The following is a 19,916-nucleotide window of genomic DNA, read 5'->3' as shown; positions in this document are numbered from 1 at the left end:
AGAGGTGTACACTGTGGTGCGTCACGACAGCATTCGCTCGTCGTAAAACACTGGCATCATAATTACACAGCGCATCCGTCAGCCCACATCGCTCTTGTTTATGACGCGCCGGCAGTAGCGACTATAACGACTCGAATGACAAGGGAAACGGAGCTCAGTTGCTCGAGAAGTCGTCATTGCGCCCCGAGAAATACGGAGACCGCAGCGGAAGGCCTCTTCACGTCTTCTGGGAATAACGTGAGATGCCACTGCAATTCCTGGAGAATACCGTCTAAATGAAACAGCCGTTCTTCATGCACGAAAGTTACACTGCCGTGGCAATAGAGAACATGTTTCAGTACATATCCCCAACTAAGCACGGAATTGCTTCAGCCAGCTACAACCTCAAAAAGCAGCGTTGTCTGACTGCGAACACGAACGTTTCAATCTGGAGCACTGAGCGGGGTAAAAAGAAAACACCGCCCTAGCCACGGCTGTGATCTGTTCCAAGCAAAACCGGTTTCGAAAGAGATGAAACTGCAGTTGAACTTTCTTGTTGGAGGAAACAAAGATTACACACGTACTACCTTGTGAAGGGTGGCGAGAAATGCGCAGAGAAATTCATCATGCGTCTTGAAGCGTGAAAACACAGAGATATTACTAAGGTTGCACACCATCAATTAGCCTCAAGAAAAAGCATTGGAACAGAGGTAACAAAAGTTTCGTCAAGCTATTCAGCGTAAACCATCGATAGGTAAGAAAAATATGTGGTCCACGGTATTATTGCACGGTAAAGCTTATTGCAGACACACGTTAGACACAAGAAATTAATGGTTCTCGAGAATTACGAGAGCGCTCGTTCGATGCACACTGGCAAAAGAATACATACTATCCCAGAGTTATTGGCGCTAGCACAGCCGGAGCTGCGTACTTGTGCCGTGGATCGGTAAGGGTGGGCAAGCACGTCTTGAGCAGGCTACTCAAGACAAGTTCAAAAGTTGGGAAAACATGCTCAGGAGCGCCGGAGCTGAGAAGAGCAGAGAATCGAACTAGTTGATAGTGCTTCGTCATGCAAACAGACACCGAAGAAAGAATAACGGAAGAATGTGCACAATTCCGGGATTTGTCTCCTGATTCTATCCTTTGCGTCTTCGCTTAACTCGCACCGTTGACGTGGCAGGTCGAGATGTTCTCGGACTCCCTCTCGGCAGACCTCTCGACACATTCTCTCTGCCCCACCGTCGGCTATGATCTGTCGAGAGACCAACGCAGCCACGATCTTTATTTCACATGTTGCAACTTCGAGCGTCCGCCGACCCAGCGACTCTCACTCTCCAATCATGCACTGCCACTGAAGCGTCAGCACGTACGTCAGAGTGGTGCAGCGCTACCATTGGTCAGCCGTAGCGCCACGGCGAAAATTTTCACGAAGTCGAAACTCCGCTGCGCCGCCGCACAGGACCGGTTTCTGCAGTCGCTGCGGTTGAAAACACGCACAATTTGTAAGTTGTGAAGCTGGCTTTAAAGGGCAACCTGCAACGTTCGTAGAGCACCGTTAATAAAAGCGAGTCCATTGGTTGTAGAACTATTTCGCCCCGCATATAAGAAGTGGCCGAAGTGCGTAGTGACGTAGACAGGAAAACGTAACAAAGATGAGCTGCATACTACGCAGAATAGGATAGCAAGAACGCGATGCAACCTGGGGCTCGCTCGCACGTGTGTTTAGCGTTCAAACGTTCCGTGGATATCTCAAGTATTCTCAAGCAAGCTGCTGAAGCATTCCAGCAAATTTTGGGACACGCCTGTCGGAGAAAAAATATAAATGCGATACTTTCGAGCAGGAAAACTTACAATGAGCTCTCTCAAAAGCTTGAGGAAAGGCATTCGCCACAGCGTAACTCAAGAACGTTGACGGTCAGTACACTTATGAAAAAGAAAGGAGTCTATCCCAAAATACCTTGCTGACTTTTTAGAAACCACACATAAGAGGAAAGCCGAAGGAAATTATTTCAAACTTTTTGCAAAATGGTCTCGCCGACGTCTGCTGGTACCTAATGACCGCGACTTTGGACCACTAAACATGAAAAGTTAAAGCAGTCCGACTGAGCTGCAAATCAAAATTTCACCAGGCATGCGCTCGTTCGGCATTTCATCGCTAGCGTCGGAGTTTCGAGTCGACTAGCAATGCGCAGCCAAACTAGTCGTTGGTAACCTTGCTTCATCAAAGACCAGTTTGCGTTCTGCATGAAGCGGAAACTCAAGTTTCTACTTCATACACTTTCACACACGATTTAAATCGACGAATTCAATCGACAAAACTACCAAGAAAATTAGTGAGTTTGCCACCTTCAAAAGGACTGATTCTTGGAGAATTTCTTCCGGCAAGATTTTTGCTGACAAGCAATTTTACTTCGTGGAACTAAACATAAGCCAGTAGAAACACCTCTCAGTTTTACGAATAAACAGCGGCACTGCTATTCGCCTTCCTCACATTTGATCGACAAATTTCGTGAGCCAAACCTTCCAAAGCAGAATTTCTCAATACGTAAAAACATGTCACCATCACGCCTTTGCAAAAAAGTGACACCTCCAGTGGCTGAGAATAATCAGCCAAGCGGCGAGGTCGTAGGGATAAACAGTCAATTAACGACTCCTATAGCTCCAAGTCGCAACAAGCCCGGGTTGAGCGACAATGCCTTTAAGCATGTGCCTCAATACTGAACGGGGCCTCCTCAAGATTCACAACGCAACTAGACGGGAAACTCTCGATGCTCGATGTCCTTGCAAAAACGATCATATCGTAACTAGGACAAACAACGCTCCGACGTGTACGTTCCTGAGCAGACGCCGAACGGCAAGAACATACACATCATGAAAGCCTATGGCACAATACAAAGTCTCGCGGACTTAGCCTATCCAGCAATAGAATTTCATCAAGTTTCGTACTGCCTATCCGCTCCGAAAATTCCTGAAATGTCCCAAGTTAAGGAAGACAAAACTAAATGCAACGAACATCAAGGACATCCTTTGACTAGATGCGCAAGTACTACAAATTCCATTCGCATTTAATGACAGCGCACCTGAAACACGTTGAATGCCTACTTCAGCAGTGATACAGTGTGTTTGTCGATGTCCGGTACATATGCATTTGTAGACCGCCAAGTCAGCGGTTGTAGTTCCACTGCCTGCCAGATACCAAAACTTTCTGCTTCTGCTTTCAAAGCGGCGGCTGGAGAAGTTGGCCACGCAAAAGCGAAACTGTGAGACGGAAAGCGACGTTTATTAAAACTGGAATATATTTTTTTAATTGATGCCGTTCAACTAAAACCAGCGAAGAGAACCTAGAGGTGCGGAACATTTCGAGCGACGTTCAAATGGTCAAAGAATAACCAAGGAATTTCATAAAATTGGCTCGATAAGGTCTGCCTTCAGCTTGTGAGCGATGAATAAGGGGCGTTGTAGGGCAATTCGTTAACAACTTCATGGGAGACGTCAACTTCATGCTGTCAAAATCTTTCTAAGGCACATAATGACCTTTGTTGGAAAATAAAGCGGTGCCGAGCTTTTAGATGCACGCTGGCTTCTGACGATCTTCGACGAAATTCGAGCGTTCAGGACCACATATTAAAAGCAGCTGGCACTGATTTCCGACAACAACTTAAGGAGATGTGAACGATGTCTCAAACAAACTGCAAATAAGAATGTGCTTATATAGCGAAGCCGAAAGCCTGCTCATCGCCTCGGTTCGACGCGCGCTTCAAGGCCGATACACAGGTCGTGGCGACGACTTTGAAAGTCGCCAGTGGAAAACTACAAGACGCGAGGACAGAGTATCGAGAACTGATGCTCGCATTCGATGGTACATGGTTTATTTGGCACTACACTTCTTTGTGGGGGCAAATGCAAGCCCTTTCCCTCTGGTGGCTAACCGAAACCCACGCATCTTCTAGACAGACCTCATCACTCACTTTTGGTTGACAGGGCCTACACAAAGGCCACATCAAACAATGGCGGAAATGAAACGTCCACGGTGCCTTCTTCATAAATAGGAGGCAAACTTCAAATAGATTGTGTTGCGCCAAAACAAGCTAATTCGACGGAGCGATCTTCGCTGTCTCGAGGATGTTCATGGAATTACAAGCCAACATCGTTACAAGGAGGAAGCGGGTCAAACTAAGTCATAAATACACCAGGAGAAACATGCGAAATACGCGATTCTAACTGAATTGGTGTGAAGATAATTGATCGGTGCCGGTCGTTAGCCAGCACTGCCGTGAAAAACAGGAAACCTGCGATCGCAGTAGGAGAAATTTCACCAAAGTGAGGCAGAGGTTCATTCTGTGGCCCGGTGTTTAGCCCTATTCCATTTTTCTTGTGCACAACGCACACTGACGCGGGCTCAGGTGTTATACACGGGAACATATTATCTCACATGTTTTGTATACTGGAGGCTACAAGTTCGCTAAACCGCGTAATCTGCACAAGGTGTGTCGCGTTTGATGCTAATGGAGAGTCAATATCCATGACTCGACTTGAACAAACGTGACCGTGCCTTCTTGCGCTGACTTTCTAGTCGACCCCAAGTCACTTGACACGAGGTCGATCAAGGAAAAAAAAAAGCAGCCCGACCTGTCAACGGCGCGGCGGCAAAGAGCATTTCACATTGCGAATATTGCAGTTCCACCGGCGCGCTCTGACAAAAGAACATATGTATTTGACGCCTCTGCCGCTCCAAGCTGGGCAATTTGAGTGTTTTCAGTTCCTAGTAGTCTTCACCCGGCAGAGGCCAACTGCCAGGTCGGTGACTTCTACCACAGCTTTCCTGTCGACCCTGCCCGGCATCAACCGCAGTCCCTCAATACATGGGGAATTTAAGAATCCCTTCACATCGTGTACACACTTATTCGCCTTCATAGGCTGCGTTGTGAACCTCTCGGTGTACCATCGGCTATATTCTCTAGATTACCAGTTATATGACCAGTGTAACACTACTGCATCCGTCTAATTGCGCCTTGTCATCTCTTGTCATTACTACTGTCAAACTATTTTCTGTCGTTCAATCTACCGTCCTTTGCTTCCTTTTGAATCTCCTTGTTAGCCGAGTCCCCCTCCTTCCCTCCCCGAATGACTAGTCACGCCTTTCAACGAATAAACCTCTGGCAAACTGTTTACGGCAGTAGGCGGATCGTAATAACAACTTCGTTGATGCTACACGAATAAAAAAAGAGCAGACTAGAATACCAAAACGCATCATCTGTACCATGAAATTACTGAGCAGCATCTAGAAAGCCTTCCGACTTAATTATGCTGGCCTAGTTCTGAAAAAGCCCAACGTACAAGAAGGAGCTTAGTTATTTTCATGTGCCTGTCAGGCAGCCGTCGATAGAGGGAGCCACAAGTTTTGTAGCAACGATCGCATTTCCGCCAAAACCGGGAATCACAGGGTGAAATCAAATTTTACAAGACCGTAATCTTTCCACTTCATCTCCGACACTTGTCCGAAACTTTGACGAACTTTCCTGAGTGTGTCGATTGTTTGGTACGACAGTACAACATTATGAGGTCGAGATTTGCTTCACAACGATGGGAAGACAATGCCAACAGGAATGGTCGTGTCAAAAATTGGCCTTCCATAGACAACTTCCGGTGGTCATTTTCCAAGTTGGTCTGGAAGTGTCCGCGGGCCATTACTGCAACCGGCATCCACGTTCTCGGTCGCCGCACTAGTAACAGAATTACGGGGGAAAGACCCATCAACATGATAATGATGCATGGGCTCAACCATCACCAGAAGAAAACGCGCTGGCATGCTGCTTAAAAGTGAAGAGCAAACAGAATCGTATTCGTGGGACGCGAGTCTCCCCGTACTGTGACAGTGCCGGAAGTAAGGACCACGTATAGACACAGCTTCCACAGGACGTCCAGGACAGAAAACGTCCCTTGAGGACGTCATCCGATAGAGTAAAGAGTTGTTTCGACAACGACGCTTATAATGTATCACCAAAAGCTTGAGACTAACACATGTGTAACACGGGTGTAACAAGAGGTCCATCGAGATTTTACAACGTTCGCACATCATTAACGTACGGAAGTTCCATGGAAACCAACGTCTCCTGTGACACTGCTGTATGGAAAAATTAGGCAAAAAATTGCGAAGCAAGGAACAGTTGAAGTGCTCATTGGATAGTGCTCTGCGAAGCTCAAGGTTCATAAGCTGGGGTCATGCCCTGCGGCCCAAGTTGAAGGCTTGCACGTACGCGGCGCTCGCTCTTCCAGCCTGTCTGGCATTCCGCGATTAACTCTCTCAAGCGCCCGTCCTGCCGAATGTGAAAACAACGTGAAAAGACCGCTGACGCTCTCGGGGACAACTTCCGAATGGCAGTGAACAATATCGCGTCGTTGTTTCAGCTAGTAGCCACGCCACGCCCTCTTAAATACTCGGCTGACATTAGCTTTGTGCGCGAGAAGACTCCAACGTCTGATATGCCTTCGTAACGGGTACGCCACCAGTCATTCCAGGCAGTCTCAAATACATCTTGCCGCTCGTGGCCAAGAAACCTGTAATCCCGCCTGAAGAGACTGTACCCCTCTGCTGAACAAAGCTCAAACTGCCCAAGGATGCGAGCCCTCAGACAAACGCCATTGCAGCCTACGGGGGAGAGCACTCAGTCACGTCGCGTACATGTGCCGCTCGGCGACAGCGCGTTGAGTATGTAGGAACAAGACTCGGGCCCACTGCCCTAGCCCGACGGCCACGCAAACTTGTCCCCGAGTACAATACAGTGTGTGTTGACGGGCATGAAGGTTCCGAGTCCTGAGGAGAGAGATGGTGGTGGGACCCCCTCGCGGGGAGGCACGCATCGTTGACGTCGGGTGCGGTGTGGTAATAATAATTATAGTTAAACAATAAATAGACGGCGGAAGAGTCTGGCTAGACGTGCTGCACAAACTCCGGGTTGAGGAAGGAGAAGCCCATGAACTCGGTCTGGTCCAGGTTCATCATGAACAGCTTGTCGGTGGGCGTCAGCTCGATCTTCTCGCTGGTGAACTGCTTGTCAAAGTTGCTCACGTCCTTGCGGTGTTTCTGCGCAGAGAGAGAGAGAGCGAGACGGAGGTTACAGGCACGCCTCACTGGTCCTCCCGCAAAGACGAGCGTACTCGATCACAATGTTCAATCTCACGGAGGCAGCTGACGACAGACAAAAGGCGCACTATACGGCAGACCAGTACACTAAAGGACGCATAAGGGTGTCATTGAGATCTCGTAGACAAATTTGAGACCCCGAATGGCGATAGAAATAGTACGGTCATTTTCTTTTTTGGTGTAAAGTCACACAAACCTTTACCCGCTGCATCCGGCCACAGATGCAAATGGTGAGGAGACGCCGGCGCCGCCAGTCAGGCTCGGATAATCATATCAATTTCGCAACGAAACAATCCGTAGCAAGCAGCACTGAGAAGCCTGGTGCCTTATTCCACGTCACGTCTTTCCGCGCACCCCTCCCCCAGTTTCGGAAGCACGGGCCCAGTGAAACGGGAGCCCGGCAAGTCCATTTGCGAAAGCTGGTTGCGTGACGACATGCTTCCTCATGGCTTCTTTGACAGCAAGCGTGTTTATTTCGTAAGCGAATATTCACTGCCGTTTATACTGCCCCATAAGGCTACCAGCCTTTGATCGTGTAACGAATAATGTTCTGTACTGAAGGCACTGGGCAGAGACATGGTGCTGGTTAAAGAGAAGACGACAACGAGAAGCGCTTGCTTCCCCATTTCGCCATAGCACTGACCTGTTTCAGCCTACCGCTACTAACCTAGAACTAGTGCTGCTAGGCGAACAACCCCGTTTTATTTGGTGGAGGTGTGGGGTATCTCTTCGACATCCTGGAACTCCGCAGTCGGACGCTACCACCAGCTATTGCAATGGATGAACAGGGTCCGTCCCAGGATGCTGCTCCCGTGCACCCGGCCATCGTATGCTCTGGCGTCATCCGGCAGCGCGATCCGGCTATATTTAGCGGCACAGACGACCACGACGTGGATGACTGGCTCGCCGAATGTGACCGTGCAAGCGCTCTAATAATGCGGCAGAAAGTTGTCAATTGAAAGGAATATAGGGTATGTAATCGGTGATTGCGAAAAGTTTCAGGACCATTGGTTAAATACAGGCTTTGCGAAAAAGTCTCTAAGCACTATATGCTCCGTTCCATACATAGCAGTCAACGCTGTGGAAGCTACGCAAGAAATTCGGTCAAGAAAAGTTATCACTCCGCGCGTTCCGCCTATGGCTCACTGGGCATACTGTCCATGCTTCGCTGCGCGCCAACAGCGTTCGCTCGCGGTAGCATGCACGCGAGGCTTCTCGCAATCGGTTGCGAATAAAAAAAAAAACCCGAAAAGAACAACAAAAATAAAAATTATCGAAAGCAACGCATTAACAGCCGTACACCACAACGTGTTTGTTTCTAAGGGTTAAAACTTGTTTCATTCAATACTGAGCCTATATAAAAAAAAACAGTTGCGCACATATGCCGTCAAAAAAAAAAGACAACTCCGAACTATATCTAAGTACGAACGAAGCCACTGCAAGAAGTCTCTCTAGCCTCCACAGCGTTGACTGATGTATGCAACGGAGTACGATGCTCGAGAGCATCTTGCGGTTGTCCTCCGAAACCTCACCTAGTATCCGGAGATTATTTTGCGACGGACCGAGCTTGCATTCCATGTAAACAGAGGCCATGTTAAATGTGATTTGTGGAGAAAGTGTTTTTTGGATTATTTATCAGCGTTCAAAATATTTACTCAGTGCTTGCCTTTCTCTATTTTCACGCGTAATACGAGGCGCACGCGATGTCCTCGATGAACTAAACGAGACACCGCGTTTATATTTCGTGGAAGTAGAGGCTTAATATGGGTGGCGTGTAAGTAAAGCTGAATGTGTAATTACTGCTTTTCAAAAAAAAAATATAGGGGCGGGGGCTAGGGTAGGGGGTCGGGGGGTCTTACGAACGGTGTAAAATTTAGCTAGATTTACTGCGAGAAGTATACGAGCCACTGAGATCGAATTTGGGCAAAGTGGAAGAAACGCCATGACTGATGTGCATGCAAAGTTAAATGTACGTGGGTCAAGTAGGGTCCCTGCTAAGTTACTTTATCATGTGATCGACAGCGTTCTATATATGCGAGCAACGTCCTAAACAAGTGGGTCAATTGGCGATGCACATGCAGCCGATGTTTCAAAGCGCCTCGTTTAAATATACAGGAAACTATACAGAGATCTGTTCATGCAACTGCTAAAAAGAAACAGATTCCCTGAAATTAACCTGCGATTCCGAAATGTCGCATTTCTTCTTTTCACATTTCAAGGCAGTCATCGTTACTTCCCCACAAATAATGGTAATAGCAGCGTGTGTTTGGGCGTGTTTGCTTTCTCCGCAAAGTCTGAAGGCAACGTGTTAGCGATGCTCAAGCGCGGGCAATGTTTAGGTAACTTGTGCGCCAAGCGTAGACACCTTTCAACGCCACAGGTACGAACTGGTAACTAATGTAAATAGTACTCTGAATGAATTATACACCACCGAAAAAATATGAAGAACAAGAAAATTAGCGCGCATGTCACAGCTATTTCACGCATACCAGAGCGCCAGTAACGTAAAAATGTACAAGTTTTCACTTATGTTGGCCGGGTTTGCATAGTCGCAATATGTGGCACGTACTTAAGTGCGGCAGATATCTTCAATATTCCTTGTACTCAAAAATTGAGTCATTGTGTGCCCCATAACGATAGATTGATTTTGGCCCGTAAAACCCTACGATTTAATTTGAAATTTAAACTGAGCTATAAGCATAGTCAGCACGACTGATCACATGTCCGTGAGCGGTGTTGCCAATAAGCATATGGGAACATAAATTCCAGAAGATTTCCCCGAGAGTATATTTCCAGGAGTTTATCAACAATTCTTATACAACAACTTATGCAGCGGCACCACTCATTCCTACGTAGCATGTGACCTTCGAAGCGGAAAGATGTTTTGCATCTTTCTGGCAACAGTTGCTGCAACGAAGGCTCCGGATCACTCTGCCTGCTCGCTTCTTCTGCACGCGCAACCACTGACGGTGCACTAGCTGCTTTTCCAACGTTCCTTGGCCCGATCTTCGAGCCTGGTGACGACACTCGGGTCTGCACGCGCTCTGCGATCTACACGTGTGCGTTTCACCGCTTGCCTACAAGGCGACGCAATGTCTCCGTCCCTGACGTCAGCCTACTTTAGTAGACGCGGGAGGCAGCTCTACCGTGACGCTCGCTTCAATTTGCGCCAGTAGTTGCAGCAGCGAAGGCACGGGGTGACTTTTCTTGCCAGTTTCCTGAATTTCATTTTCCTCTCCTTCATTTTACTGCTGCGGACTTGACGCGGCGACTATACCCTGCGTCTCATTTCGCACCGTGGCTTTGAACGAAACACTCGCTAATAAACTTGCAGCGCTTGAATTCAAGCAAGCTTAGCGCGAAACCTTGTCTATATACGACCTGGCGGCTAAAATTAAGGAGCAGATGCTTGCCGAGGGCAGTCCAAGAGTACATAACGTTAAGCGTGACAGTGAAGTTCCTGTATGACAAGTGTGCATTTTTTCAGGGCGAGAGGAACGTCGATGCGGGGAGCGAGGCTCCAACACCTCAAAGTGAAACGGCACTCAAGGAACTGGGAGTGTGTGCAGTATTAGATGTTCTGTCGCGCTCGAACAAAACGCATGTCAAACACGCAAGGGAGACTACATGTGCTGCCATTATAAAGAGCGCCGGTGAGGTATATCAGTGATTTGGTTCGCTCGGCAATTTTGACCCAACTTATCGTGTGCAGGCTCGATTCACAGAAAAGGGCGCACTTCTCGGGTCTTTCTGCCGGGTGAGTAAAAAAAAATACTGTGGAAAGCGTATGAGGCTCGCCCGGACACTACTCAGATTGGCTAATCAAGCGGTTTTCATCGCACCATAGCCTGTGTAAGGTGCGCAGGCCCCTAACCACCGGCAATAAAAAGCTGTTTGCTACGACACTCGCCCTTAAGCCACAATTGCCATGTCACAGAGACTGACGATAGCAAGATTATTAGTATGTTCACCGATGCGCACATTTTAATAAAGGTTTAATAAATAAATTATATACACACGGATTTGCTATTTCTACACCGCGCTCTCTCACTGCTTGGAAGGGCCAATTCCTCTCTAATAAGTTTTGTTGCACGGGGCTTTAGACGAACCGTATATGACATTCTCTAACATGACTCGAACTTTTCTTTGGTTTGCACCTCTGAACTGTGGCCAAATGGATCTCATGACATTTTCGGTGTTATCAAGCAAAAACAAATGTGTGGCGGTTCTACCATATTTATCGCCTCAGATTTAGTATACACTCGCAAAGCTGAACCTTTTTTTCGAACGCTGCGTATACAAAATCCGGGCGAAATGAATTAGGTTAGTCTTATCTCAAAAATGTTCAGAATACTTTATTTCTGCTTACTATTCACCCTCCTTTCGGAATTCGTACGTACCCTTGATTAATTTCAAAAGGTTCTCAATATAAACTCGTCGTGATCGACGATGCACAAAGCAACAACATTATTGTAGGAGGCGTTGCACAAAGTAAGTTATTAGATTTCTGCATACATCGTGCACTGGTTCTTGCAGTTATGGTCTTGAGTCACACATCACATCTCCAAGTAGTATTCATACAACGTTCTCTATGAGTTCGTGCGAGGCCACAAACTATTTTTCTCACCTTCCCTGTAGAGACAGCGACCTTCGATGCTAACACTTCTCGCTTCTGTATTTAACAAATAATTATGGCTGCAAGTGCTGACGGTAAATGAGCACCTATCACGTCACTTTTGGACCTTGAAGACGCTCTCATCAAACTAGACGTTTTCCTTAAAGTTGCAGACGCAAGTACACCAGCCATGTTGTGCGGAACGCTTCACTATATGTTCGCATGACGTACATACGCATATAGCTGGTGAAATGCGTACTCTAATGCGTTTGTAAGAAGAGAGCAGACTAATGCGACCACGCAGAAACACAACCCAATTACAAGCGAAGCGGTTTATTTCCAGTAGTTACATTCCGAATTTGAGCTGCTGCCCCCCCCCCCTTTTGTCTCTCTTCCCCTTCCGCTTTCTACATCTTTATATACCCCCACTTTTCCCCGTGCAGGGAAGCCAACCGGAACTACCTCTAGTCAACCTCCCTGCCTTAATTCTATGGACCATTTCTCTCCATTTCAGTTGTCCGTATAGTTAACCTATAGACCTTAAAACACTGCCAGCACATCACTCATCCATTTGAGACGCTGGACACATACAACCTTTCGAACCCTTGCTTAATGGATTTTTAGCAAAGACCGTAGTTCTCCACACACGTTTAACTTTGCATACACTTCAGGTATAATGTGTCCCCCATTTTCATCGAATTTTGATTTCAGTGACTGGTCTTTTTTGATCTCTTCCGGTACGGCTAGATAAATTGTACGCCGTTCTTAACACGCACTTTTAAAGCTCTAGAGCGCTTGCAGAAGCAACTTACTGCGAAGGCCGTAATTAATTTGCACACTTTGAACTTTGCCCGCACATCACACATGGCCTACCCCGTTTTACGAGATATAAACCAGCTAACTCGTTTAGTTCACCGAGTACCTCATAGGTGTTTTCTATGAAGCAATGAAAAAAAAACGGGAAAATGGTGACGTCCTTTCTCTACAGTGTCCGAAAAGCCCGACCTGTTCTGTCAGCAGGCAAAGTGTTAGCTGCCGTCTTCTGAGACCGAGGACTCATTGCTGGTGAATTTTCTGCGGAAGGAGAAGATTAACCAATGGACTGGTGCACTACGAATGACCAGGTGCACTGTATACGCTGCCTTGATTCATCGCCTGAGGGGCGACATCAACGCTGAGTGATGTGGTACGAGATCCTCCAACTGCCAACAAGACGACGCACCCATCACGCGGCTCTTCTGTGGCAATCGTTGCCATCCGTTTTTGTTGCTTTTCTTTGCTTAAACACCCGCCGCACTCGCCATAACTTACACCGTCACACCCATTCACCTTCTCTCAAAACTGAAGGATGAACTCCATCGTAATCTACTTTCCCAATGACGACAATGACATTCACGCAGTCTTTCAAGCCACCATTCATTCAAACCGTACCTCTTTTTAGACGACAGTCCTTTGAATTTCTTTCTTGGCCCGCCGTGGTTGCTTAGTGGCTTCGACGTTGCGCTGCTAAGCACGAGGACACGGGATCGGATCCTAGCCACGGCGGCCGCATTTCGACGGGGGGCGAAAGAACAAAAACGCCCGTGTACCGTACACAGGATGCACGTTAAAGCACCCCAGGTGGTTGAAATTAATCCGGAGTTCCACACTTCGGCGTGACTCATTATCATGTCGTGTCCTTGGGACGTAAAACCCCACAATTTTGTATCTGTTTTCTTAGAGCGGAAGCACTGCAATATCGCTGGGCCAGGTGCGTGGACAATAGAGAAGAAAAGTACCCCATGGTTAGTTACGTCAGCAGTTTCCTCCTTGCCGAGGCCGCCTAACGAACACTTTTGGCACAACACTCGTAGATATGCATCAGCTCTTTGCCGCAAAGGGTCAGTGGCGTCACACCAACCCACGACGTGTCGTGGACGGATCCAAGTGACATACTTCATTGGCTTCCGAAATTAATCTTTTCAACTTATCAGGAGTCTGCGCAAAGTCTCGGCGCGATTATACTGCTGGCAGCGAGAAACCATTGAAGCATTCGTCGTTGCGTTGGTATGTCGTGCGCTAGTGATGTCAGCGGCACTTCTAGCAGAAATTATGAATATGGGTGATGATGGCAGAAGCAACATCACATGCGACAAATTGATATTTCTCAAGGTGATGACAGGCAGCGCAGCGAGTCTTCTTCCTTTCGTGTTCGTTTCGCAGATATTCAACGAACACGCACAAATCATAACGCTGTCAACAGAAGCTATAATCAGTGACAAGCCAAGAATGCAGGAGAGGCATCTTCCAGAAATGCATAATGCGCCCGCCATTTAACCCTTTGCGCATTTAAGGTAGTTTCCTTAATATGCGACAGGCGCCAAGAGCAGCCTTAGCTGCTCGGCAACAATTATAGCACGCCGTGATACCGCACGAAACGGCGCAAATCTGCAAGTATGAGAACGAAGAAGAGCCTCGCAAAGGGGTCACTTGGAATGGGAATGAAAACGGAAACGCGATAGCGTTGAAGCGACACTAAAGGCAAATATTAAGTCAAGCTAAAGTGATAGATAAGTGCACGTGAATCTCTAAGGCACCAATGTTATCGCGAACAGAGCCTTAATAATCGATAAATTGAGGTAAGTACACGACATGATTAAGACTCCCCCAAGGCATTCAATTGATTGATTGAAAACTTTATTATTCCACCGAGCTGGGGCGCACACCTCTTAATCTACACTTAGGTAGGGGGGGGGGGGGGGGAGGACGAAGCAGTCTCCGCGCGTTGAGGACGGCGAGTCTTCACGGCCTCAACGACCAGGTGGATTGCTCGACGCTGGTCGTCTTCAGCCTCGTACTGGAGCAAGGCCTCCCAGGCTCCTCTACTGTCAGTGTTTTCCTTGATCCCTGGGCAACCAGCACACTCCCATATTATATGGTCTAGCGTACCTTTTTGCTTACAAATTTTTGCAGAGGGCGTCGTTATAGTCCTTCGTCTGTGTTAAGTAGATCCAATGTGGTGATGTATAATTGTTTCCATGGAGGCGCCGCCAAATGCGAGCGTCAACACTTGGCCGATGACGAAAGCACTCCTCAGTTAAATTCTGTCACTAGTACTCAACCACTTGTTGCAAAAAACATTTTATTGCATTGTGAGACAAAATAAGATGCAACGTGTCCAGTTCTATTTCATCTTTAGAAAAAAGAACACATTAGAAATTACCGCTGGCAACGACGCGGGCGGTCCAAAGGTTTCGTTTTCGCTCGACTCTGCGCCGCCCACGCTTTCGCGTTTCAGTGTTTTGTTATCGCGTAGTGCCGCGCTGCTTTTGGTGGCTTGCAACACTCGCGAAAACTGCAAGTAGCAGAGAATTCAACTTCCATGTCCATGTGATGTCGCGGGATGCCAGAACGGTCTGCGCCACTTGACGCAGCTGCATCGCCGAATCCACCACTGTCTTTAAAAAGGGACACTAAAGATTGCTATGAAGTCAAGTTAAAGTGATAAAGCAATGCTCTAGAACACCTAAGGCGTCAATATAATCGCGAACAGAGCTTTAGTAACCGAGAAATTGAGGTAAATGCATGACACGATTTGAGACCCCCCAGCGACATTCCGGTACTAGCCCGATGACGAAGGCACTCCTCATCATAATTTATGTCACTAGTATTCAACTACTCGTATTAAAAAGATCATTTCATTAGGTTATAAGACAGAAGAAAATGCTACTTGTCTATTTCTGTTCGATTCTATGAAGAAATAACATTTTTACGTTACCCTTCAGTAGTATGGGTATGGTGTCTAGTATGGGTGGTCGAACGGTTTCGTTTTCGCTCGACTCTGCACGCTCGACTCTGCGCCGCGCGCGCTTTGGAGTTTCAGTCGTTTCGTTATCGCGTCGTGCTGCGCTGGTTCTGCTGGCTCGCGAAACTTGCACTTGGAACAAGCAGGGAGAATGCCACGTCCTTGTGATGTCGTGGGATGCGCGAAAGGTCCGCGCAACTTGACCAAGGGCGATTGCAGCGACGAATTCAACGTTACTTATCACGGTGTGCCGAATGAACCTCTCCGTTCGAAGTGGATAAGTGCTGTACCTCTGCCACAGCGCGTTGGAAAAGAGCCGAAAAATCGCATAGTGTGCTCGCTGCACTTTCGTCCAGAGGATTACGAGTTCAACGCCGACTTACTGAAGTCGTGTGGACTGCCTTTCAAAGCAATCCTTTCCCATAGCGCCGTTCCGTCAGTCTTGCTTGCATTCTCCGAAGCGCAAGAACAACTGCAGGTCAAAGACGGGAGCGTGAGTGCGGCATTTGGTTTTCACGAAGGAAAAGCTAGAAATGTGCGAATATGTACAGCCACGGCATACAGTTGCCGTCGTAGTAGTACGCAATGGCGCCGGCAGCGCGAGCCCTCAGCAGCAGGTCACGCTGATCAATGCTTAAATCGCTGAAGTCGAGCCCAGCATCGCGAGCCAATGTGTAGTTGTCAGGGTCGTCCATTGCAACGAGCGTCAAAGTTGGCGTCATAAAATAAAGAACCAGCTTATCATCGCGCGCTTTTCCTTCCGCTAGCCACCATATTTCCGCTTTGGCGCTGCTGTCGGCTCCGTCTTGGCTTTATTTCTGGCCGCGCGTTTGCGTTTTGCGCAGAAAAGCCGTAGCGCCGTCTGCGGGCGCCGTTTTACTCACCGACGGCGCAACGTCACTATGAGACCATGACGTCACCACTCCTCGATCGGAGGGCGGGCGCTTTGAACTGCGCTAGAGGTACGCGGACGCTTCAGAACGCATTTTCTCTTAAAATAAGTCTCTTCTTCGCATGAAACAAGCGTTTCGAGGTTTCTGGGACGGTATTTCAACAGTCCACGTTGACTTCATATTAACCCTTTAGTGTCGCTTTAAAACCCCTTAAACTTCGTAAAATAGCGACACTCTCCTTCTCCGCCTTCGCTCCTTGTTTCTCCTCTCTTTCACGCTCCCTCCTCGACGCTACGCCCCCTACACCCGCTGCCACCTAGAGGAAAAGTCTAGGTGGCGTTGCTACACCGCTCGAGCGTAGCAACGGCGCCAACATGCGCTCCTCCCCATTCCGTAGACGCTTCTCAAGCGAAAATGGCGCTGAAGCACGACTGTAAACAAACGAAGCCGGCGCGAGGGTCCACGTGATGCTATTAAACCAATAGCGACGCGGCGTCGGCTAGAGCGCGCGAGGAGGACGCGGCATTCTTCGAGGCGTGTCGCTACTATACGAAGTTTAAGGGGTTTTATCTGTCTTGTCTCGGTACCGCCGCCTGTCGGGCGCCGTTTTACTCATCGACTGCAGCAAAGGCTGGTGATGGCGTATTAGCGTCACTACTCCCCCAGTTCGGTGGCGGGAGATTTGAAATTCGAAAAAGGTATGTGGACTCTTCAGATGCAATTTTCTCGTAAACTGTCTTTTCCTGGCAGGAAACAAGCATGCCGAGGTTTTTGGAATGGTACTTAGACAGTCCACGTCAACTTAGTATTTGCCTTTAGTGTCCCTTCAAGGAGCCGATGTCGCAGAAAAACCGGCACCGGCGTCGTTTAGCCAAAAGTTTTTCGAACCAGCCATACCCAGGCGATCCTTGTGACGCAAAGAATTTACAGAATTGAATTTCTCAGGCTAAAATACATTGAAAAATGGTAAACTACGACACACAAACAACCTACAGGTATCATCGCTCTCGGTTGTAATTTGACTATACGAGAAAACATAAATCTGATACGAGAAAATTAAAGAAACACCTTTTCCAGCGTTTCTACAATTCACAGACCGGCCGCGGCGTCTGCCATTTGCGCACGCCTGTGCGCGTCTCGGGGGCCACGGAGCGGCTTGCCCCCTTCCTTGCAATACCTCCAGTGGGCGCTCGCCTCTGCCGCATTGCGACTCACGCAAGAGGCCGCGTTTCTACCACAAAGCCCGCCTTCGCGCATAGCGTTCGCGGCCAGCGCTTCCCGGTAAACATTACGGTTACATACGCTCCAGTTACCGGGAAGCGTGAGAAGCAGTCAGGAATCTTTGAATGATATCGCGTTCCACTCTTAAAAGCAAAGCTTAGGAGTCCTACAAATTTTTTCACTGAACTTGCGCAAAAAGTACGTAACTCCTCGCCAAAGCTCCTGCCCCCCCCCCTTTAAGTGTGGATGCGCTCCACTGCGAGATGCACCCGGAGACACTGAATGGGCCTTCACAGAATTAACTTCGTAAATTTCACAAATTAACTTTAATGAAACAGTCACAATGTCCTTTGGTAACAAAAAGAAGTCATTGCATTTTTCTTACAACGCCAATGACAACCACTTTTCTCGTGTTAGCGACTTCAAATACCTGGGTGTTATTTTTTCACATAATTTAAAATGGCATGGTCACATTCACCACATCTCTGGAAAAGCGCTTTCGAAACTTGGCGACCTTAAACGTGCTTTGAAAAATGCAACAAAGGAATGTAAGCTAACTGATTACAAATCACTAGTTCGCCCGATACTAGAATACACCTCAACTGTTCGGTCCCCTCATTGCGCGCGTGACACTGACCACTTCGAATCAATTCAGAAAAAAAGAAATCAGATTCATCTATGGTCGTTATGATCGCAGCTTTTCACCTTCATCACACGCGCACATATATCGTTGCAGACTCCCAAACAGACGCACACATGAACGTATCATCTTGCTGCATAAGATTGCCCACAAGTCATCCGGCATTCAGGCAGCTTTCCCTTTTGCATCTTCGAGCGCACGTTCAACCAGACAAAGCCACCCGCTAAACATCGTTCCTTTTAGGCCACATATTGACTGTTTTAAATTTTATTTCTTTCCGTTTACGACTGAAATCTGGAAGTTTGGATGGTTCACTTCGCGCACTGCCATTTGAAGAGGTTGTTGAGCAATTGCCTAATCAAATCACCTGTTGATTTCTTCTTTACTAGTTTGATTTCTTTCGTGTTTACTAAAATGTGTACCCACTTCTGCTATGTCTCGAAATAGAGACTTACTTTTGACGATCTGGGTTTCTCAAACAAGCACCCAGTGTACTGTACAGGATCGTTTTACCGCGATTGCCTTTCTTAAGATACTTCACGCACTTGCCAGATCTAACCCTTTTCCTTTCACGTTAATTTGGGCCACTGGTTAGGCAGAAATTCATTAATGTAGAAATGTAACCTGTAGACAAGAGTTTTTCGTTCAGAAAGAGTCTTTCATGGTGACCGACTTGCAGATTTTCCCAAATTGATTTCCCTCAATATGCGGCACTACGCAAACTCAAGCGGAATGGGGATAGCGTCTTCAATCATACACTACTGAAGTCACGTCAATGCGGCAAGCGAGCACACTCAAAGCCACACGACGAGGCACCAGATTCCTTATCCTGGCACAACAGGTCGCTCCAAGTTCTGCAAATGGGAAGTTGCTAGACTTCCGTGAGCGACACAACCTAGTTATAGTAAATAGAGAAACTAAGTCAGGGACAAATCACGTGGGAATCCCGTAATAGACAAACGGCCATTGACTACTGCTTACTGTCGCAGGGGATGTATAGCAAGCTCGCAATAATGGAAATAGACGAAGAGGGGAAGTAGAGCCCCGAAAGTTGTTATAAGTGTATTAGTCTACATTTGGGAGCCCTGCTCAAAAGAGACATGCAGGGAAGTCAAGAAGAGTACGCAAAATGAAATGACAAACAAATAGCGCTAATAGCGGCCGGCATAGAGGAAGCAATAGAGAAACATCCCATGGTAAGGTGGGATTATAATAAGTTAGTACTACTCATTAGTACAAAAATAAAAGTAAAAGGAGCAAACCGCTGGAGAGGAAAGAGGAAGCCACGAAGTTGGTGGAATAAGGAAATTAGGGAGGCCATCGAACAACGACAGTTGGCATCACGATAACACAGAGAAGCAAAGAGGGCGCAGTTATCTGAAGAGGAAATAGGCCAAAAATGGGAATCTTATCAACAAAAGAAACAAGTGCAGGTCCTCGTCCAGGTTAAAATAAAGCAGTCCTCTGATCGCTGGCTGGCTGAAGTTCGCGATGCAACTAAAGGGGGGTCAAGAAAATTCTGGAACCATATAAGCTGGCTGGGTAAATCGAATAACAATAAGCAGGAACAGATTCACGATGCCGGGGGAAATTGGTTAGAGGGAGATGACGCTGTGAACTACATTGGTTCAGTTATAGCA

The 19,916-nt window shown here is 47.5% G+C and overlaps 1 protein-coding gene across 1 annotated transcript in view; it reads right to left on the bottom strand.

The window, feature by feature from the left end:
* Positions 1-855: 855 nt before the first annotated feature.
* The window catches only part of LOC142590560 (protein kinase C, brain isozyme-like), a gene marked incomplete at its 5' end in the record, with an annotated part of 234,061 nt that continues 215,000 nt past the window's right edge, over positions 856-19,916 (bottom strand). The window contains 1 exon segment of the mRNA XM_075702808.1: positions 856-7,063. Within this exon segment, the coding sequence (XP_075558923.1) occupies positions 6,911-7,063 (153 nt within the window).

Source organism: Dermacentor variabilis, chromosome 8 (assembly GCF_050947875.1).
Source record: "Dermacentor variabilis isolate Ectoservices chromosome 8, ASM5094787v1, whole genome shotgun sequence".
In the NCBI taxonomy this organism is placed as follows: Eukaryota; Metazoa; Arthropoda; class Arachnida; order Ixodida; family Ixodidae; genus Dermacentor; species Dermacentor variabilis.
This window is presented reverse-complemented; position numbering and strand designations above follow the sequence as displayed.